Source organism: Medicago sativa, chromosome 3 (genome assembly GCF_051527215.1).
Source record: "Medicago sativa cultivar Bolivia chromosome 3, Bolivia_mono, whole genome shotgun sequence".
Classification (NCBI taxonomy): domain Eukaryota; kingdom Viridiplantae; phylum Streptophyta; class Magnoliopsida; order Fabales; family Fabaceae; genus Medicago; species Medicago sativa.
In genome coordinates, this window is record NC_140751.1 from 59,806,965 (window position 1) to 59,830,689 (window position 23,725).

The 23,725-nt window shown below is 30.8% G+C and overlaps 2 protein-coding genes across 2 annotated transcripts; both read right to left on the reverse strand.

Moving 5' to 3' along the window:
• Positions 1-450: 450 nt before the first annotated feature.
• LOC146938728 (cellulose synthase-like protein E1) lies at positions 451-9,738 on the reverse strand. The gene is made up of 8 exons (XM_085752629.1): positions 9,360-9,738; positions 8,199-8,511; positions 6,802-6,942; positions 6,259-6,387; positions 5,725-5,937; positions 5,074-5,313; positions 1,544-1,891; positions 451-1,216 (listed from the first exon to the last, which is right to left on the reverse strand). The coding sequence occupies exons 1-8, from the start codon at positions 9,623-9,625 to the stop codon at positions 659-661; spliced, it is 2,208 nt and encodes a 735-aa protein (XP_085608755.1). The 5' UTR covers positions 9,626-9,738; the 3' UTR covers positions 451-658.
• A 7,930-nt stretch (positions 9,739-17,668) lies between these two features.
• LOC146938729 (cellulose synthase-like protein E1) lies at positions 17,669-23,134 on the reverse strand. The gene is made up of 8 exons (XM_085752630.1): positions 22,804-23,134; positions 22,055-22,364; positions 20,450-20,590; positions 20,206-20,340; positions 19,900-20,112; positions 19,387-19,611; positions 18,761-19,108; positions 17,669-18,393 (listed from the first exon to the last, which is right to left on the reverse strand). The coding sequence occupies exons 1-8, from the start codon at positions 23,106-23,108 to the stop codon at positions 17,812-17,814; spliced, it is 2,259 nt and encodes a 752-aa protein (XP_085608756.1). The 5' UTR covers positions 23,109-23,134; the 3' UTR covers positions 17,669-17,811.
• Positions 23,135-23,725: the final 591 nt, after the last annotated feature.

A 23,725-nucleotide genomic window follows, 5' to 3' on the forward strand; every position in this document is an offset into this window, starting at 1 on the left:
ATATATATATATATATATATATATATATATATATATATATATATATATATATAACTTCATTTCTTTTGTTAGTCTGCTTTTCCCAAATATATCTCACCTTAACCTAAGCAACGTTATAATCTTGAAAGACCTCTAAAGTGTTTATGATTTTATTTGAGTTCGAATGATGATGACATAATACTAGCAAGTGTACTAATGTGTCGACAAGTATAAATATTTATAAAACAAATTCGTCTCAACATAGATTATATCTTGTCAGATTTCCTTCCTTGAATTGTTTGGGTAACTACAAACTATGAATACAATTATATTGATTACTTAGTTTTAATACCTTTGAACAAAATAGATAGGTCAAAGTCTTGGTCACTAACTCTCTAGTCTCTTCAATGATTACTGCCCCCTGATGTCTCAGTGTAGCCCATAACCCTTCAAGGTTTAAGAACGCCAAAGTAAGTAACAACAATCATTAGTTTATGTCTAAATATAATCAATAGTAGAACGATTAACATAATCCAAGCCAATTAAGTTAGGTTCAACATTCATTGTGACCTAGATCAATTTATTGACATCCATAGACGCATAAAAGACATTAAGAATAATATTACATTTATTATTTATTTTTTTAAAAGTAAAACTAATAAGTGACAAGGAAATGAATTTAACTAAGGGCACTAAAGAGGACACATACACTTAGAGCCAATGTTGTTGATTTAACTGCAACAGACCTTGGAAATCTTCCCTTATCTCTCCTTAGGAAAAGCGCTTGATAAATAGGTACATTGATAACAACCAAAACAACACTTAGTAAAACTTGCAATAACATTGCCTCAAATATTGTAACCCTTTCTCTACTTAACACAACCTCCTTTAGCAACATTCCAACAAGACAAAATAAATTCAGCATTGCAAGTGTAGCCAATAAAGTGAGCATTGGAGATGAGTTTCCAAACTCCATAATTTCTTTCTCATATCTTTGTGAAACATTTTCTCCAGCTACCTTAGCAGATATTATGAAATCTGAATTCGAAAATCCAAAAACCTTCAACATGTTATCAACAAAAGCAAAAAGGTAAGAACTTATTCTCTTGTAAAGCCACATCCTTAACTCATTCCACCAACCTTTAAGTGTACCTCCTACTCTCAAAAACTCTAACAAACAATATATTGAATCCCCAACTATGACATATGCAAAAGGTATGAACCAAGGACTTGAAATCTGATCAATTCACCAAAACTAAAATTAGAATAACATTACAAGAAATCATAAGATAGTTTTAAATTGAAGTCTACCACCACAATTGTGAATGCAATATAAAGGTTATAGAGGTCTCTGCAACAACATCACAACCACAATTGCGGCTATATAAATTGCCTTTTCATGCTTTTTACTAATAATATAAACTATTCCTCTATTCTAAAGGATAAACTTGTAAAACAATACAAATTATCAACAAATTTAACTATACAAAAACTTTTTTAATTTTCGTGATACATAGTCAACGAGATCCTATATATAGGAATGGAGGTAGTAACATTTTCATACCTGTGGAAACAAGGAAATGCCTTTGAGGAGAAAAAGTGATGGGACGATGGAATAATACAGAGTTGGAAAGGAGTTTAACGCCCACATATTATAGTGACAATAAGACATTTGAAGACCTGGACTGATTAATCCAAAAGAGTACCAAATAGGACTGAACTTTGAAAGTAAAATTTGAAATAGTCCTTCGGACCATCTCTTATGTTGAACAAGTGATTCTGACAATGTGGTTGGACTCAAACCCAAGAAAGCTTTTCTTGTTGGATTATAATATATTGATGTCCATCCTTTGCGTAAAATAGATAACCCTGTTATTATATCCTCCACTACACAACCATATACTAGTCCCATCTGCAATCAAATATTCATACATTTACGAAAATTACATAGATATAAGATTTTTTATTTTTTACCCCCTCTGTCCCATAATAAATGAGTCATTTGTAAAAGAATATTGTCCCAAAAATATTACTTCATTTCACTTTTCAATACAACATTAATTACTTTTTTCCAATTATAACTCTAATTAATACTACTTTCATCACTCCCAATTGAATATATTCTACTTTACATCTATACTTACTATATATAAAGAAAACTACCAATTTCAACACTTTTGGGTTGAATTTTTCTTTCCAAAAATACTCTTAATTTTCAATACAAATAACACATGTAACAAATAGATAAGAATACATTTAAATATTAAAACAAATGAAACAAACGTGAGCAAAAAATAATGTTAAAGATTGGACTTTAAATCCTCTAAAAAAAGATTAGTAACAAACGTGAGCAAAAATTAATGTTAAAGATTGGGCTTTAACTCCTCTAAAAAAAATTATTAACAAACGTGAACAAAAAATAATGTTAAAGATTGGACTTTAAATCCTCTAAAAAAAGATTAATAACAAACGTGAGCAAAAAATAATGTTAAAAATTGGACTTTAAATCCTCTAAAAAAAAGATTAGGACTCACAATATTTTAGAAAAAGATTTGTTAGCACTATATTAAATATTAGTAAGTAGGGTTCTCACAGTTCATAGTTCGTTCTCGTATTGTTTCGTTTTTCTCAACCTCTCTTAGCCCTCTGCATCAAAATTCAGAATTAACCTGTAAGTTCTTTTTCTTTTTCTTTCATCTTACAACTAATCAAAGTTGATTAATTTTATGGATTATTTGACTTTGTTGGTTTATAAGTGATTATGATTCAAATTGTTTACGTAACAATAGTTTGATAGTAATTTCAAGTTTGAGTGATGAATTCACTTTGCACTCTTCAATTGCTTTCTTTCATAGTGTTATTTGTTTTGAGAAGTCAAGTGCATGCACAACAATCACTGTTAACAGGCCTAACAACAGCTACAACAAAGAAAATAAATCAAACCCCTTACACAAAAACCACTAAGAACTAATCCACGATTATTAAATAAAATCAACTGGTGGTATAGAGCAAGCCATTCTATTTGGTTTATTGGGATATGTTGGAATTAATGTTTAGAAATCATCTACGATTGGAGTTTTTAAGTTCTCTCTAATTTTTGTGTGAACCATGAACCCTATTTTTCGTGTTTACAATTTGAATAAAGTTTGTTGCCTTAATTCTAGGTAAACAAAATATTGCTTTGTTTTTTTATAAAGAAAAATATTGGTTTGTTAGAAAAATTGTAACAATCTTTATTTGCACTTAAAAAAACATAACCGATACAACGAAACAATAGAAATACAGAATTACAAGTTATGGGGAAAATCACGTAAATTATCTATACTATATATAAAGAAAACAACCTCTTTCAGCTCTTTTGGGTTGACTTTTTCTTTCCAAAAATACCCTCAATTTTCAATACAAATAACACATGTAACAAATAGATAAGAATAAATTTAAATATTAAAAAAATTTAAAATAAACACGATATAAACATACATATGTCTGATTTTTTTTTTATCATTTAAAAAGTATAACAAACTAGATGTTACTTTTTCATTATCCCAATTATACCCTTAAACAACTTTTTCTATTGTAAAGTTGTTGTTGGTGTCATTAAAATATAGATTATATTTTTTTGTTATATTATCGGTGTCATTGAAATATATAATCATGATTAGTTTGGTTTGTTGTAACATGAAAGCAACACACTTATATTTTTAGTTTTAATCAAAATCAAAATTTCATAAAAAAAACACCGTTAATAATTTTTAAACGTTAGCGCAATAAAAAGAGCGGAAAGACAGGGTACGTCTTTTCGCTAGTTTATGATAAAGAACAATGCACAAATCTTTGACAAAGGCACTTAAAACCATTTTTCTCTCTCATTTATTTATACACTTTTCTTAATATGTGTGAAATGGTCAACTGATTCTATTAAACTGGGATGCCTCATAAAAAGGATCCTAATTCACTGCTGAAAGGGAACCACACATTTATACTCAATAAACAATTTTGGATGTCGTTAGTTTGAGATCATGCGACTTAGACTACATAATAGCAAAATGTTTTAACAATATATGCCATTAATTAAAATTGGACGATTGATATTGAAAAATGCGCGACAACTATTGTTGGTAATTCTTCTCTCTCTTCCCTCCTTTTCAAACCCTAGCCGTCACCATTTTCTTCTTCTTTTTCTTGTCAGAGGAGTGATTTAGCGTTAATTTTGACCCAAAAATCACCCTCTCAATTGTTTTTCCTTCTATCCTAATTAAATAAGTGATTTCACATATTTTCTGTTTTTTTTCGTTTGTTTTTGTGATTTCGTCGTCTCTGAACGACTCTGTTTGTTTTGATTTCCCGTCTTTGTGCGGTGTCATTTTTATTTCCCATCTTAGTGCGGTGTTTCCGATCAATGACAATGACTTTGGCGTCGTCAACGTTGCAGATCCGGAGACATGAGTATTCCGGAGACTTGAATATAGTCATATTAGTAATATTTGTAGGCATAGATACTTTGCCGTTTTATGCTATTAACATGGATGTTGTGAGTTTGTTCACAGATTCATCCTTTTTGTTTTTAGCGAATTTGGATTTGTATTGTATCGATGTACTCTATCAATTTGAATGAATGAATATCGTTTACTTTTGTCAAAAAAAAAACTATTGTTGGTAATTGGTTTCCTCGTAAAAATTACTATATCAAGTTTTCAAAAATTTCTTTCATTCATCCAAACTAATATTATATATAACCAAATATTCAATAGATTTTTTATTGACACTTTGTAACTAATAGGGGTTTGGTATAATTTTTATTTCTCAAATTAAATTTTCTTGACAAATATTTCTCAAATTAAATTGAAGACGCCATTTAAAGAGAAAAACTGAAAAAGACATAGAGATTTGAAAGAAAGAGAGAGTTATTTAAAATGTACCGCCTACTTTTTGAACATTTATCTTATGAAACAAAATTCTCTATTTCATTTGCGTAATCTAGAGATCCTAACTTGAATATATGCAGAAGTGAATGACAAAAAAAAAAAAAAAAAAGGAAAAATTCTGAAGGTACCAAAAACTAAAGTTATATTATTTTTGAAAGGTGAGTGTAACCTCTTTTCCCCATGACGTGTTTTCCTCGTAGGTACAACTTGCAAGAGTCTTTGATTTTTCTTCTAGCTCATGCAAGCTTGCTTCTTTTATCATATGATCAGTATTTTCATCATTTACATTCTTCCAATCAATCTTGCATTGATCACTATACTTCCTTCCACATAGTGTAGCTCTCCTATGAAAGCAGCCGGTTCCAATATAAAGGGGCCCACCAAATCCATCTAAGCCATAAAATTCCACCTACATATATGTTCAAAAGTTTATAAACTAATGGAGTCACTAAGCTACTATAATGCCTATCGAACCAAAAAAAAAAAAAATGTAAGCTGCTATAGCATAGTGCAATTTGTCATTTTTTTTTGTTGTCAATATAAATTTCATTCATAAAAACATAAGATATACATAAAAGGCATTAAGATAGAATTCAAGTGTGAGTGGTTAGTTGCACATCAATATAAATTTGTCATTAAAGGTTTTGAGTGGAGATGTGGTGTTAAGTCTCTTAGGGGTACTAGATGTTTAACCTATTGCTGCTCTCAATGTTCCTATGGTCTCCTAAACAAGTAGTATATTCTATATACTATATTCTATTGTTAATACATAGTTTGGTTTATTCACTTCAATTTTATTAGCATATATGAACAACTTTACCTCATAAGCTATAGCCAAAGAACCACCGTATATGTCATTTTTTGTGATATTTTCGAAGACCTGAGGAGCCTGCACAAAGGCAATTTCATGTCCCTTTTCTTCATCCATGAAGAAGCAAAGTGCATCCCTTAAAGATTGAGAATTGTTTGAGTACATATCACAATCTACATTGAGAATTATTTTTCCATTGCTAATCATTGATGACACCCTTATCTGCATTGAGGACCAACAATTAATACATTATATACTAAACAACTAATTACATTTTTTTTGTCAAAAAAAAAAACTAATTACATTTTTTTTGAACAACAAACAACTAATTACATTGATGACACCCTTATCTGCATTGGGGACCAAAAATTAATACATATATACTTTCCTTCAAAAAAAAAAAAAATTAATACATATATACTAAACATGCATTCAAAAATTAAACTTGTTCCTAATTAAATTTAAATCCACGATCAAATATAGGCTTAGTATATAAATATAGAGCACCAGTGAATTCTTGATCAAAAAAAAAGAAAAGAGTACCAATGAATTCATAGCTCCAGCTTTGAAGTTATGATGAAATTGGGGTCTTTTCTCACGAGCCAAATATACCAAGGTGGGCATAACAAACCCATCTTCATCTCTGGCATTGTCCTTTCTATGAAGCAATATCTATAAACAAATTAATACAAACCACTTAATTAATTATCATATTAAATTATTAGCAAATCAGGAACGACAATTAACTACCGTTGAGGGTATTTGGATAATTTGAGGGTGTCTGGGAGCAATTTTAGAAGTTTAAAGAGCAATTTCGTACAACAAATACGAAGATATTTTAAACTACGTGAAGGAAATTCAATCAGAAAAGAAAAGGACACATTCATACATGAGCAATGCTATGCGGTACGGAATAATTAGATACGGGATTTGACGAAATGCAAAAAACACTAACCATTCAAGGGTAAAATGGTGATATAAAAATGGATTAAGGATAAAACTGTAATAACAAATACATGGTATGTTCATTCGTTGTTTTTCGTTCAAAATGGCTCCGTACAATCTAGCATTTCCGTTCATACATACTTGAAGAATTGTGTCATGGTCACGTCTTGATGAATATGAATCCCATTGAGAAAATTCCTTATGATTTGAGTATGCTTCCTTCGGTACTTTACCCAACTTGGATGCATTTTCTACTCGACTTTCCATATCTTGGTACATTCTCTATGACATGAAAATAAAACAGTTTCAAATAATGGAATCAACATACTAACAAAAATGAAATGAATTTCCAATTTTGTTATTAAATAATCTTGGGTACATTTATAAAACTAAAAAAATAAAAAATTTAGTACAAGGTAATTAGGACAAATTTTATTTTGTTTGTCTTTAATTTGGTTGCAAATCAATTTCATAGGATTAAGTAGCAAGTCTAATATGTTGTCTTTATTGATGTGAAGTACACTTGTTTTTTTGTTTTAGAGGCGAAAGAACCACAATTGTTGTATACAGGGACGGATCCAGAAATTTCAACTTGTGAGGTCAAGGTCATTTATTATAAATATATAATTTTGTTGAAAATTTTATTATAAATTATATTTAGACAAAACATATATATATATATATATATATATATATATATATATATATATATATATATATGAGTACATATATTATCGTTTAAACGATATGACACCGCTATAATTAAGCCAAAAAATTAATAGCATTATTTCTTCAAAATTGAAGACACTTTATCATTTAAAAAATATAACTTCTCTCAGTGTGTCTTTATACACTGTCAAATATATCTTTTTCTGTGTACGTGACTAAACAATTATTAAAAATTTATCTTCAATATTTTAGGGCATTTTTTTAATAATTTTTTTTCTGTGTACGTGACTAAACAATTATTAAAAAATATAACTTTCACAATGAGAATTGTATAATTATGACTTTTAAATGTGTTTGACTTGTATTTTCAAGACAATTTTCTTTTTTTGAGGGTTCCTTAAACAATTCGCTTAAAGAATTTGTTCTATAACAAATTTTCATTGCAAACTGTTGCATCTAAAAGATGGGGCCAATGGTAGATCTTATGAACTAATATGCTATACTTTTTTTTTCTCTCTTTATTTCCATTGAAGGTAATCTTAATTGAGGTGGGTCAAATACTAAATACAGGGTATTCCTTTCCTCTCTAATTCGATTCGACCATTGATGTTGTGGCACTCTAGCCCCTTGTAATACACTCTCAACCCTATTGGCTGCTATGCCGCAAATTTTATTCGTAATAATTTGCAATTATATTTCATTTGTTCAATAATAACATAAAATAATATGTTATGTCAAATTAACCAAAATATTTTAACCTAAGAGCTCACCTTTATATCCATCTTTATAGGTTGATATGAGAAGCATTCTGAAAAGATATATTCCTAAAGAGATTTACATATCTAGAACAAAGTTGATTAGTTTGTTACCTTGATGGCCAAAAGCTCTTTAGCATTATTTGGGTAAGTGTCTAAGGTCTTGAAATATGCACTAGGAGACCTAGGTTCAACCTTGAATCTCTTGCAAAATGGCAACCAATGCTTAGCAAATTTAGAAGCCTCTAAGAGAGCATAAAATGTAATATCTGATCCAGCATCATCTGAAAGATACACACTAAGCTTCTCTGTTGGATAATCATATGCCATCACAGATAATACTGTGTTAATCACCATTATTGGTGGTTCAATATCTGGATTTGCCGTACACACAAATACGTCCACTTTGGGTAGCATGTTCTCATATCTGCTTCAAAACATGTACACTTACTTTCAGCATATCTTTCATCAAAATATTTCTCAATACTTATACATACTTAGAAAAATTAACAATTTAAAGTAATTAATGTTATTGTTTATATACATTTAAAAACATATATCAAATACAAATTGTTTTTATGAGATAAAGAAGTAATGAAATTTTTTTCTTAGCCCTCTTGTTTTCAAATGAATGGGGTCTTGATAATTCATAGTGTCACCTTTTAATGAATTAATAAATTGTTTTGATCCATCAATTTTTATCCAAATCATCAAATCAATCATTTCGCCACCCCTAGTTTCAACTCAGATTTAAACTAGATTACTCCCAAACTTCCAATCGACTTGCCCTTCACAAACTTAATAAAATATTTGAGCTCAATCACTTAATTTATTAAATTTAATTAACTCTTTACAATAATTAACTATTTAAATTTAATATTTAAAAGCGCGACTATATATTAAAAAAATAAAATAAGCATGTACACCTTTCGGTCAATATTATAAGTAAAGATCAATATTTTTGGTTCATTCATTAAATGATGTATATGGTTTATGATAAAGACCATATACATCATTAATTGATGAATCTAAAATTTTTATTTTTTCTTATAATAATGACCAGAGGATGTATTCCAGTTGTTTGTCGGTGAATAGCATAGATGGTTGAATTCTTCAATACATACACACACACACACACACACACACACACACACACACACACACACACATATATATATATATATATATATATATATATATATATATTAACCTTGTAAACTATACTTATTTTATACATAGTAATTAATTAAATTTTGTTATGGTAGACATATATACCTTTGTGAAAGTCTTTCAGAGAAGGGTTGCCTGAAAATAGGGTTCCATCTAAGGGCTTGACGAAGGAACCAATAAAAACCAAACCATAGTTCAGCACAAAGCAATCCAATCCAAACCCATTTTCCATCTTCTTTTGGTTTGTAACTCACTCTGTAAACCCAAATGGAGCAAATTCCTACAAACAAAGAGAAAGAGAATATTATGTACATGATTCTTCCCTTACCTCTCCTTGTTTCAAACAATGGATAATGCTCCTCTTTCCCCATCTTTCTTAATTCTTGAGCTGTGATTCCCTTGTATTCTTTAATATAAATTCCCTATGGTATATGAACTCAATGAGATATGCTATTTTATACTGAAAGAAAAAATGTGGGTATGTGGTTTTTTTTTTTTTTTTGACCGAAATGTGTGTTTGTGGTTAAAAAATGTATGCATGTAGCATTATATTTGGTCCTTTTCATAAGACACCTTGAGTATTTTTTATTATTAATATAAGAAACAAAGAATACAACATTTCACATAATTTTTCAAACACCACTTTCTAATCCTTATTTTGTTTGTATAGTATTTTGAGTAATTTGTTTGTTTGTTTTTCATAAAAAAGTTGGCAGTCCTAATGGCATTTCTGATCGGTGGTATATCAAATTAAAAATTTATCTTGTGTGTCGTTTCATATCAAATCGTATTGGAGAATTTTATGGGTAGTATATTTGAAAATCAAAGTCAAGATAAAATTTAACTTGCAGTTTTGTCTTTCATGTTTTGTTTTAACCTTTTGAAAATCAAAACATAGGAATGTCTTTCATTTTTTTACCTTTTTCCTTTTTTGAGTTCTCTAAGGAGAGATATAGTAGTTAGATAAAGGAAATTGCTGGATCCAGCGAAAGATAATGCCACGACAATTTCACGAAGCTTATGTCGTATTTTCTTTAAACAACGCGTGTACCATGTGCGGTCTTTAATTTTATGACGTTACTATCCAGAGCCTTAATGTCGTATCAAAAGAAAGATAGCAAGAACCCTACATCCAAAATAGAGAATGATATTTCAATTAATGATGCAACCATATGTCTCAACCACCCCCTCTGATATTTTTTCATAGAAGAATGATATTTAGATAATTAATTTTAAACAATTTAGTGACTATTTTTTTTCTTCTCTTTCTATTGGATAATAATAATTAATAACAATATAGAGGAAAAAAAAAAAGAAAAGAAATAAGAGTATAAGAGGGTTGTCACAAAAGTCGTTTTGAAAATGATTGTTCAAATATCATTTGTCTTTTTCATATTTTGAAAAATTATACAAAGCAATGGACTATTTTAAAAGTAATTTATATATACCTGTTTATAATTTTGATAATGTTGGATTCGCAAGTTCACAATAATTTATAAACATTGTCCTTTTTAAGTTCTGTACTAGTTCTACTGTCAAAAAAAAAAAAAGTTCTGTACTAGTTCTCATGATTTTGTTATTCATTAAAAGTGTCTTCTTAGATTGAGGAGTGTGGATGTTGTATATAAACTATTTTTTATCATGATTTACAAATTATGTGAAATTTTTGAGTGATCAAAGCTAGTTATAGAAACAATCCTCTATACATACATTTTAGAATATTTAAAATAAACAATACACATGGCATATCAAAATCAAATTCAAAGGAACAGTTACATGTGACAATATAGGGTTGAATTATAAAAGTCATAGTCTAATTACACCATTTAAGACAAACTTTTTTTTAATGACATCATTTATGACACACTAAAGTAACAAAGTATAACCAACAATCAAATAAAAATCTTCAACAACAAAATTTTAAAAAATAATCTAAATAAATAATTATATAAAATGACATAATTTCAAAATTAAAAAACTAAAATTATAATTTATTAAATCTGCAAAAATAAATGATTTTTTAATTTATGATATAATATCTATTTATTTATAAGATATATTTTGCATTGATTGAAAAATCACAATCTCAAATGACTACATTGCTTCTTGCGTATGAATTTTTTTTTGATCAAAATAAAAAACTAAAATTGAAATGGTCTTACAAACAAAACATTAAAAAAAAGTACAAACAAAAACAATATGAGAAGTACATGTGACAATGTATAATATAGATTATTCACATATGTGACACACTAACTCATTTACATTGATCCACAACCATGAAAGGACCATTGAAAAGAACCGTATTATATGATAATAATAGGATTAAAAATGAAAAACATTTTGTTTGAGAGAATTAAAAATGAAAAACATAACATTGATTACATTTCCTCAATTCATATTAACAAATAAGAATATGTTGACTTATTTTTTAGTTTTTTTAGATACATCAACTTTATTTGAAGAAAAATAGCATAAATGTTGAATTTCAATTTCTTCCACCACTTATACAAAATTCAAATTCCAAAACAAATAATGATAAGTTGAATTGAATCTATGGATACTCCATTTAATAATTTATTATGAAGCATAAAAATAATTATGACACACACACGTGGCATACATTTGTCTCTTATAAATTTCAAGGAAAAAACACAAGACTAATATTTGTTCCTCATACATAAAAAATATGAAACAAAAATTTTCTTTGAAAAAATATTTTTTAAAAAAGCACAAGACAAAAATTTGTTATTGAAAAATATTAAAAAAAGCATAGCATAAATATTCATCATTGGTAAAAAAACACATGACATATAGTTTTCATTGACGAATAGAAAAATACGGGATAAATATTTATCATTAATACATAAAAAAAATACGAGATAAATATTATCATCCCGTATTTTTAAAAAAAATACGAAATATAAAAAAAAATAAAGGGAAATCATTTTTCAATAATGTTAAATATCTTTTAAAAAACAAGAGACTGTTATTTTTCAATGAAACTATATGTTTGTCATTGATAAATAGAAAAAAAATACGGGACAAGTTTTTATCAAGAGAAGGAAAAACAAGACCGCGGTTGGGGGGCAAGGACCTGACCCAGTAAACCACAAAACCAAAACCCAACAATTCAGTACAAAAATGGTATAAAAGAGAATAGTCCTAAAAATACAACCACGGCCAATCCAGCGAACCCACGTAGAGGCGTGACAATCCATCGAAGGTAGGACGCGAAACCGAATTGCAAAAAAACACATAATAAATATTCTGAGCATTTAAATAGGCGTATGGATCGTCTGTTAACAAAGAAAAGACCTAAGTTCCAACAACTATCTTCAAAGTATCATCAGACCATAAACGCCCTTTCAAGTCAAAGCAACATATAACAAATCGAATCCACAAAGTCGCAGTGGCCTTGAAACTTCAGTCGCAGTCCAGATCAAGGGATGAACAAACGACATAAATCTATCACTGACCATCCACCAACGATGCAAGCAGAAACCATGGTGGATAAAATCTTTTAGGTATGATGAACAATTACTACTGTAAACACGGAGCATCTACTTACCTAGCCCTTTCAAGCAACATCAGGATAAAACCAGTCATGTTGAATCGAGATATGCATCCAACGGAACAATGCCAAAACTAAAGAACCCATATCTTCAATCCAGAAAACTAGATCAAGATTTTCAGACAAAATCACAGAGCTGAAACAAAGTCAACACCCCATCTTCATCTCCACGAAAAAAAACGAAAACAAACGCCAATAAACAAAAATGAAATAAAAAGATAGCAAAAATTAGACCGAGACTAACTCATAATCGCGTCAACACCAGAGTTTTACAAGACAACGACGACGTTGAACGAAACCAATGACCACAATAGAATCAACACACACCAGACTCTAAAAGGACAGCCGTTGCGGCGCTTCATCGACGACGATCTGAAACCCATAAATATATTTTTCATTTATACATAAAAACATGGGACATATATTTATCACTAATAAACATAAAAACATGTGGGACATATTTTTCATCATTGCGGAAAAAAAATACAAACATATTTAAAAATTTACGGGATAAATAATTTTCATCAATAAATTAAAAAAATAAAACAATTTGAGATTAAAAAGTAGTAGTCTATCACCCGTGAATTGCACGGGTTAACACACTAGTAACTTATTGTATACCAATTAATCTTAAAATATTTTATCATTAGTTTTATGTATAAGCAAACAACTTGTACTAAGAGAGTATACATGTATTAGGATGCTTTGTTAACGACTACTTGTTTACGGTGGGTGTTTTGGTTAATGAGCAAATTGATCAAATGAAAAATAAAAATAAATGTTTAATCAATTCTGTTAGAGAGTTCAAACAAGTTATGAGGTAATCTTACATGTGTGAAATACAGTATTAAAAGTAACCTCAATACTAATCCGAGTTTTGAATGGATAATTGACTTGGAAGTAAGCATGGTTGTCAAAATCCTGACTTAAATCAAAAAATTCAAGATTTGAATGGATATTTTATAGTTTTCATATTGATCCCATAACTTGAAAAATCAACACTTTGGTCCCTCAACATTTACTCCAGTTTTCAAAAAGGTCCTTTCCGTCAAATAAGTCATTGTGTCGTTAGTGAGTGCACACGTGGAGCATCCAACGTGGCACGTATATATGGGATTGATTCACTTTAGACACCCAAAAATAGGGTTCTTCCATTTCCAGATTTCATGATCTCCTCCTCCTCCTCCTCCTCCTCTCTCTCTCTCTCTCTCTCTCTCTCTCTCTCTCTCTCTCTCACTCTTCGAAATTCTTCAATCAAGTTAGGGTTCTTCCAGAAAAATTAGTGCTTTTTTCAAAATCATCTTCCAAAATCCATAACCGAATCGTCCTTCGCCATCTTCTCCTTCTAATCCTCTTTTCGAATTTGAAAAATGTCAAAGCAAATGGGTCAATCAGCTGGTTTTGTTGGTTAGAATATGGGAAAGAGAGCAATTACAGAATGCAGGTGTGGAGAAGAAATTGTAGTTCAAACTGTCACTGATAGCTACAATCCAAACTGTGGAAAAAAGTTATGGGGGTGCAGAAACTACAAAAATCAATATGATAAAGGTTGTAGTTTCTTCAAGTTAGTTGATGAAGAGTTCAACGATGATATGGATTTGAAGATTGCAAAGCTACATAAAAAGAATACAAAGTTGAAGAATGAATTGGAGAAGACAAGATCTTGGTTGAAAATTTCAATGATTTTTGGATTATTCTGTTTTGGTGTTTGTCTAGTGTTAGGAACAATTCAATTATGCAAAATTAGTCGTAGCTGGAGTCATGTTTGTTTGATATAGGATGATTGTTAGATTGCAGTACTTTGGGATTGAAAGTTAGAATTTTGTGTATTTTGCGTTGGCTGTGTAATCTGAAAAATTCTGTAATTTGAAATTATGAAATGAATGAAAGTTGAAATGGATTAGCCCCTAAATTGATACCAAATTGATACCAAATTGTTTGGTCCCTGAATTGAATGAAAGTTGAAATGGTTTGGTCCCTAAAATGCAGCTTTGTTTTGAATACCAAATTGATACCAAAATGGTCTGGTCTTTAAATTCGACCAAAATGAAAATTCTTCCTATTTGCTTGTTCTGAATACCAAAACATGTTGTTATGAAGGACTTGGAATAGTATGTGATCACAAAAATGGAATGAAAGATCATGATAATTTCATAAAGTAAAGATTCATTCCATAATAATGTGCATAATAGCAACATTGTCACTGACACATTGTCATTACATCAAAATAAGCTTAATACATAAAGTGTATGAAGTACTTGGTCATCAACATCAAAATAAGCTTAAGCATAATCAAACCTAAATTATTTCATGCACTTAGGCATAAGCATTACAACAAAATATATGCACATAGGCATTACATCAAAATATATGCACTTAGGCATATCAGCAAAACAAGACATAACAGATAGTTAAGCAATACATTTAATGTTGGCTTGAAGTTGAACCATTGGTTCTAGCAGACATTTTCTTCTTTTTGATATTTGCTCCTGGTTGTGTTGATGAAACATTCTCCTTGCCCTTCCTTTTTCTAGTTTTTGTCTAATGTGTTGAGCCCCTTGAAGATGTTACACCATTTTACCTTTGTCGATGGGAGGATGATGCAGGTGATGGTGGTGGTCGCTGAACTGGTCTGCCTTGCCTTGCAGATGCTACAATTGTTGCTGGTGGTGGATTTTGAATTGGTGGTGGTGGTAGAGGCTGCATTGATCTGTCTTCCGTTACATTAGGTACAATTGCTGGTGGTGGGGGGTGGATTCTGCACTAATGTGCCTTGAGCTTGAGCAGGTATGGTTTGGCTTGATGAGGGTTCACTTGGAGGTGGTGGAAGCTTGCAGATGGACTTGTTATGTCAACTCTGCTTGAATCTACTACATTTTACACCCCATCTAGCCCTCTTTCATGGCATCATTGTATGCATTTTCACAGATTGCCTTTGCTACCCTCCACATCAACTCCTTTAATTGCTTACCAGGATAATTTTTCTAAAATTATCGTAAAGATGTCTCACACAAAACCTTTGTTCCACGCCAGGCAGTAGCTCATCCATAGCTAGAAAAAGACCCTACAATATAAGTGTGAAGGTTAAAAGACAGAGAAAAAAAAATGCAAACGACATAATTTAAGGGAAAAGGCCATATAATAACTTAAATTTACCTTTTATTGGTCACTAATAAAAGTGTAAGTCTTGCACATTCTGCGTCCACCTAAGTCAGCAATGAGCAGCTCCAAGAACCATTTCCAAGATTCCTTTGTTTCCCCCTCCGCCACAGCAAATGCTATTGGAAGCATCTGATCAATATGGTCCCTGCCAACATCAGCCAGCATTTTCCCACCACAGTAACCTTTTAGAAAACACACAACTAGCCCTATTATACCCCTACACTTAAAAAAGCTTTCCTTGCAGCCTTTGAAACAAATATAGAATCTTTGATAATGTGGACAAAAAATAGCTTCTGGTGTCTCAAGGTCTTCTTTAGTGCCTTGGAATGTCCGAAGTGAATCAATCCCTTATATACGTGCCACATTGGATGCTCCACATTTGCACTCACTAACAGCAAAGTCACTTATTTGACAGAAAGGATGTTTTTGAATAACAGAGCAAAAGTTGAGGGACCAAAGTGTTGATTTTTCGAGTTATGGGCCAAAAATGAAAACTGAAAATTAGTTAGGAGGCCATTGGACCAAACAAGCCTAACAAATAATATTCCAACTTGGTACAAGCGTAAATCGAGCTATAGAATCATTTAAAATTTGGCTAATGTAGTATATTGCTCTTTCCGTTCCTTCGATTGACATCTTGTGCCAAAAAATGCAGACGGTTGATTCTCCTTCTGCAACAATATATAATTTGAGTGGTTTACTTGGTATTGGCGGTGTGCAAATGAGTAGGTTGGGTAAAACTTGTTTAATATGATCAAAATCTCATGTTGCCCGACTCCTCATAGCATCTCGTTTGAATCTTTCGGTTTGAGCAATGGTGAGAATGCTTTTATCTTGTTAACCGAGTTATATATGACCCTCATAACAAAGTTTATTTTTCCTAAGAAACTCTGCAACTACTTCTTTGTAAGCGGGGGCCTTGCTTTCAAGATGGCTTTTGCTTTAATTTATCAACCTCAATACATTTCTTGTGACCCAAGAAACCTACGAGGTTTTCAGCTAAAACTTTACACACACATTTAGTAGGATTGGCCTTTAAATCGTGCAACCTCATTCTCTTGAGGGCATTCTCTAATTCTACCAAACGGTGATGGAAGTTAATGGACTTGACCACCACATTTTCAAACCGCAGTTTACTAAACCTGTTCAAGTTCAGGTCCAACCAGAACTAACCCATTCAAATTCAAAATGGTTTTGTTTGCGTGACAAGTGTATGGTTTCAAATTCATGAACCAAAACTGTTAAATTTTTTTTTAATTTTTTATAGCATAGTTTAAGACTTTTATTTGTTAATCTTGGAGTGTTAACATTTTAAATTCTTCAAAAAAAAAAACATTTTAAATTCTAAAATTTAGTTTAAATGTTAAAAATTTTCATGAAATACAATGTCATTTATTTATATACTTTTTTGTTTTTTTTTTTTGTAAAATTCATATTTAATGACACGTTGATCCAAACCAACATACTCATTATCGAATTGGATAAAAATATAGGCTTTTTACACAAGCCAATTAAGTTTAATCCGAAACATATACACTATTATGTAAAGGCCACTTCAAAGTTAACTACCGGCTAACTAGTTTTTGGTCGGATATTTTTGTAGACATATTTATTTATCCGTAGCATATCTAAAGGACACTTGTGGCTGCTTTTGTGTATGAGAAAAGAAACAATTAACTTTTTGTATCTAGATTCAATACTTGAATTTATTATTTATTTAAAAGAAAAACACTTAGAAGAAAATCTTAATTCAATGGAGGATATAACTAAACAACAAAATGACACTTTGAAAAGCTATGTACCCTTCCAATTGAAATCAAGCTATAAGTCTTTCTTTTTGTCATACAAATTAAAGGTGAAGCCGAAGGAGAGAACTAGAGCTAGAGCCAATGTTGTTGATTTCATGGCAAGAGAATTTGGCAACTTGCCATTATCCTTCCTTAAGAAAAGGCCTTGGTATAGAGGGAAATTAATGAGAACCAAAAACCCACATAATATAACTTGCAATCCCATTTTCTCATATGCTCCAAAACCACCATCCCTCAAGATTGCATTCTTCAACACATTAAGAAAGCAAAATAAATTGAACAATGCTAGTGTTGCTAATAGAGTGAACATGGATGAGGATGTTCCGAACTCCATAATTTCTTTCTCATGGCGATCGACAACTTCTTCTTCCGAAACCTTAGCCGTGATTGTAAAGAGAGAATCTGAAAATCCAAAAAGCTTCAAGATGGTGTCACTGAAAGCATATAGGTAAGAGCTTGTTCTTTTGTATAACCATATCCTTAGGTCATTCCACCAACCTTTAAATGTCCCTCCAATTAACACAAACTCTAACAAACTATAAATAGTTTCTCCAATTATTACATATGCAAAAGGTATGAACCAAGGACTTGATATCTGAAAATTCAACCAATAAAATATTAAACACATGCATTCTCATTGCAAACAATGTATTTGCATAGTAAAATAAGGATAAAATGCACTTGTAGTCCCTATATTTTCACCGATTTGCATAATTTTGGACTCTTTATTTTTAAATTTGAAAATATAGTCCTGCTAGGTTTTAAATTTTATTATTTTGTTTTTAAATTTCGCGAGTTAGCAAAAATATGGACAAAAATTACATAAAGCAAAAATCAAACATACAAATATCTATGTACACATTAACAAAGGGAACATATGTTCAAACATACAAATATCTCTATGTACACATTAACAAAGGGAACATATGTCTATCTATATTTAAAGGGAATTGTTTTGTTACCTTTGGAAACAAGGGAATGCCTTTAAGAAGATAAAGGGAAGGGATGATGGAGTAATACAAAGTTGCTAAACAATTAGGTGCCCATAAGCAATAAGCACAATATCCCATTTGGAGGCTCAAATTAATCTTCCCAAAAGCATACCATGCAGGACTATACTTAGAAAACAAAATTTGAAAATCTCCTTCAGACCATCTCTTATGTTGAACAAGTACTTGAAGCAAAGAAGTTGGAGCTACACCCAAGAAAGCCTTCCTTGGTGGATTGTAGTACACTGATTTCCATCCATTGCTTTTTATAGACAACCCTGTTATCACATCCTCCACTGGACATCCATATTTCAAACCCATCTGCAATTCCAGAAAACATTATCAATTTCGACCGCAGCGTATCATGGTTCTAATTTTTTTTTTGTGGTGTCCAGGGTTCAAACCCCAGACCTTACATATATTATGCATTGTCCTTAGCAACTAAGCTAAGCTCACGGAGACTCTAATCAAGAAGACAAAAAATTGCGAGGACTAAAACCAAAAATTCTGAGGACTAAAAACCAAAAAAATAAAAGCAATATTTGCTTGTAAAAAAAAAATGAAACAATAATATCATAAGAGAAAATACTATTTAGGACCTCATTTCCCCATTGTGTATTTTCTTCATATGAGCAGCTTGCAAGAGCCTTTGATTTTTCTTCTAGTTCATGCAAGGTTGCTTCTGTGGACAAGTTATCTTCACTCTTCCAGTTATGCCTATATTCATCACTGAACTTCATTCCACAAAGAGATTCTCTCTTGTGAAAGCATCCAGTTCCTATGTACAAAGGGCCACCACAACCATCTGCCCCATGGAACTCCACCTTCACAGTACACACATACAAAATGTTAAGTACCAGTATATATTTGTACATTGCAAGAAATGTTATCATGAATTTTTTTATAGGAAAATATTACTAGTAGTAGTATGTTATTTGTCGGAATTTCAACTTTGGACCTCCTTCTCAAACTTTTTTCGAGCATACCAACACAACCGTTTGAGCTATATGACTTGAGGACTTATCGTGAACTTGATACAATTAAGCTATTAATCCATAACTTGTAACTGAAATCTCTAACTTATGCGACTTTTGATGCAAGAAAGAACTCACCTCGCAAATTGCTAGTAGAGCGCTCGCATATAAATCATTTTTAGTAACATTTTCGAAGGTCTGTGGAGACTGCACAAAAGCAATTTCATGGCCTTTCTCTTCATCCATGAAAAAACATAAAGCATCCCTTATAGATTCTGAATTGTTTGAATACATGTCACAATCTACATTTAGAATGACTTTTCCATTGCTGATAATCGAAGACACCCTTAACTGCATTTCAAATTGTACATATTTAATATCACTCATACATATCTAACTATTAGTTACACTTCCAATTTTTCTTAATATATGTAAATATCATACCAATGAATTCATAGCTCCAGCTTTGTAGTTGTGGTGATATTGAGGCCTCTTTTCACGAGCTAAATACACCAAAGTTGGCAACATGAAACCATGTACATCTTTAGAGTTATCAGGGTCCTTTTTATGAAGTAGTATCTAGTGAAAAAAATGTAAAATATATCGCATTAACCAAGTTAATTGTGCCATGGTTATGTCTAGAAGGATAAGACAAAACTAATGAAGTAAATTGAATTAAGCAATTTACTTGAAGAATTGTGTCATGGTCACGTTTAGATGAATATGAATCCCATTGAGAAAATCCCTTATGCTTTAAACGTGCTTCTTCGGGCACTCTCTTCAACTTTGTTGCATCTTCAATTCGTTTTTCCATTTCATTGTACAATTTCTACACAATGGGAAAATAAAAGAGAGCTATAATTCTCCATAACCCAACAAGAAAAATCATAATCATATGAAAAATGTAAAACATTGTTTTTTTGTGTTAACCCAGCGCTTCTCGGGAAAAATGAACCATGATAATCCGAAGTGCGACTAGAAAGTAAGTAAAGTCTGAACTAACATTATTTCAACCATATCATCCATATGTAATATTTAAATCATGACTTTCGATTATACAAAATTTATTGAGAGTTACGATCTAATCACATTTATTGGATCAAAACTATCACATAAGGCATGGAGCAATGTTCAAATCTAACATTGTGATAGAGTAGCAAAACAAATTGAGTTAAGTTAAAGCATATCTTTGCGGTTGTCAATTTCGCCAGCTTGCCAGATTCTTTTTCAATACCAACTCTTTGTGATTTTAAGTTTTTTAAAAGAAAGTTATAACTTTTTGGTCAATAAATTCACCTACCCATCTATTCATTTTATTATTTATTGTTATTTTTTCGATTTATAGTAACTTTTTCAACAAGCTTTTGTCATCCAACCTCTTCCACGCCGATTTTTGGCAATTGACAGTTTAATTTTGCAAAATTACCCTTTGTGAAAGAAAAAAAAATGCTTTTGAAGTTAATATGTATATGTGGGTAGTGACGGATCTAGAAATGTTGACTTGTGGGGACAAGATTTTATATGATAAATATTTATAGAAAATTTTTAAAAATGCAAAAGTGATATAATAATAACATCATTATCATTGAGCAAAATATTCAATAATATAAACATTAAACACTATCCTATTATATATTAGAAAAATTAAAGACTCGTCAACATCTATAAATTAAAATTGTCATTTACGTGTCTTTCTATTTAAAAAATATGATAAAAATTATTCAAAATTTCATCTTGAATGCATTTACACATTTGATGTTATAAAATTCATGAGCGAAACTCTTTTTTATGGTATAAATTTTCATTTAAAGGGGACAATATATTATTTTAAAAGGGAGCAATCATTAAAATATAAAAAATTTAACAAATATAACCGGAAGAGTCGTAGGACAGTTGTCCCCAAACTACTCTACCTAGATCCGCGGCTGTATGCGGAGTCCACTTAAACATCAAAATAAAAGAGTTTTGCTATATTTTAAAAAAAGTAGGTTACAAAAACTGCAATAATATTTAAAAAAAAAAAACTGCAATAATAATATGTTTTCTTATATAAAGGCTGCAAGTTTAATAATCTTATCTTTTAGCAGTCAAAAGCTTTCATTTTTTTAGTTTTTTTGGTCAGGGAGCTTTCATTCTTTAATATTTTTGGTCAAAGTGCTTTCATTCATAAAGCATATTATATTAATAGAAAAGACTGCTAAATTGAACTTGGAAACAAAAGTCATTGGGTTCATTGAATTTGGAAATATTAATTTAATTATAAGTTTGAAACCAATAGAGAGTGCTTACATACCTTTATAGCTACCAACTCATTAGCAATATTAGTGTCCTTGATGGTATTAAAATATGCAGCAGGTGACCTGGGCTCAACTTTAAACCTCTTGCAAAAAGGTAGCCAATGTTTTGCAAAAGTAGCAGCCTCTAAGAGAGCATAAAAGGTTAATTCTGACCCACCATCATCAGATAGATACACACTCAACTTCTCAGATGGATAATCAAAAGCCATAACAGATAACACTGTGTTTATTACCATCATTGGTGGCTCTATTTCTGGATCTGCCGTGCATACAAATATGTCCACTTCTGGCAACATATGCTCATATCTGTTCACAAAAATACATTTGAAATTAATTTTCTAAAGTATAATAATTCATTTGGTCAAAAAAAAAAGTATAATAATTCATTTTTTTTTGTAAATGAAGTATTTTTACTTAAAACAATTGTCAAGACTAATTGCTCGAGTCGAGTAGAACCGTATAAGAGAGAAAACTAGTCTTTAAATTAAAAATTACTTAAGTTGAAAGAGACATGTATCATCTCGTACAAATGCATGCGTGTGTTTGTGGCGGTGACGTCAATTCACTTTATTTTAATTTATTTTAGATTAAATTTCATTTTGGACAAAACGAAAACTAGTTAATTTTATGAAATTGAAATTGAAATTAAAAAAAAAAAAAAAATTAAGCATAGAAACATAAATTCCACAGAAAATAATAATAAGGTAATCTAAAATGAGTGTAAGTAGATAAAAATAAAATGGACCTTTGGGAGAGTCTATCCTTGAAGGGTTGTCTGAAAACAAGGTTCCATCTGAAAGCTTGAGTGAGAATCCAATAAAAACCAAACCATAGTTCTGCAGCAAGCATACCAAACCATACCAACTTTCCTCCATCTTCTTCTTCTTGTTGAGTATAGTTTGTGGTTATGATGTGGTTGAATCTGTAGAGCCAGATGAAGCATATGGCTGCAAATAATGAGGTTGAAAAGAGCCTATAGATAAGCCTTCCTTTCCCTTTCTTTGTTTCAAACAAAGGAGAGTACACGCCTCTGCCTCTGCCTCTGCCCATGACTGCCAAAATTGTACAACTTGTTTGGTTTCTTCTGCTTTTGATTGCGGTGCATATATACAGAGAGAGATTAGATATCTTGGCAACATATAGTCAAACTTGGCCCACTTGCACATTTAATATATTATTTGACCATGGTAGATATTCAATCAAACTCTATTTACCAAGGTGTTCCTATGATTATTTTTTAAAAAATGTTACTCCCTCCGTCCCATTATTTTAACAGAGTAGTTTACAAAAATTACGGCCCACCATTTTTCCATGAGTATCCTAGTTGTCACCTTAACTTTAATTAAATATATATTCAATGTTAACTTTTCATATACCAAGACAAATTGATATTTGTATTAATAAAGGGTATATTAAGAAAAAGAGTAATCAATGCACCTAGAAATTTGTATATGATTTTATACTTAGGGACAAGATTTTTTTTTTTTTTGTAAACAACTTCATAAAAAAGGATGGAGGTGACAACTAGGGTATCCATGGAAAAATGGTGAGTAATTTACCCACTACTACAAAAATGGGCTTATATAGCGCTTTTTTTTTTGCTTTAGCTAGCACTTGTAGAGCACTACTGTAAATGGCGCTGGTAAAGGTAATATAACGCTTTTTTT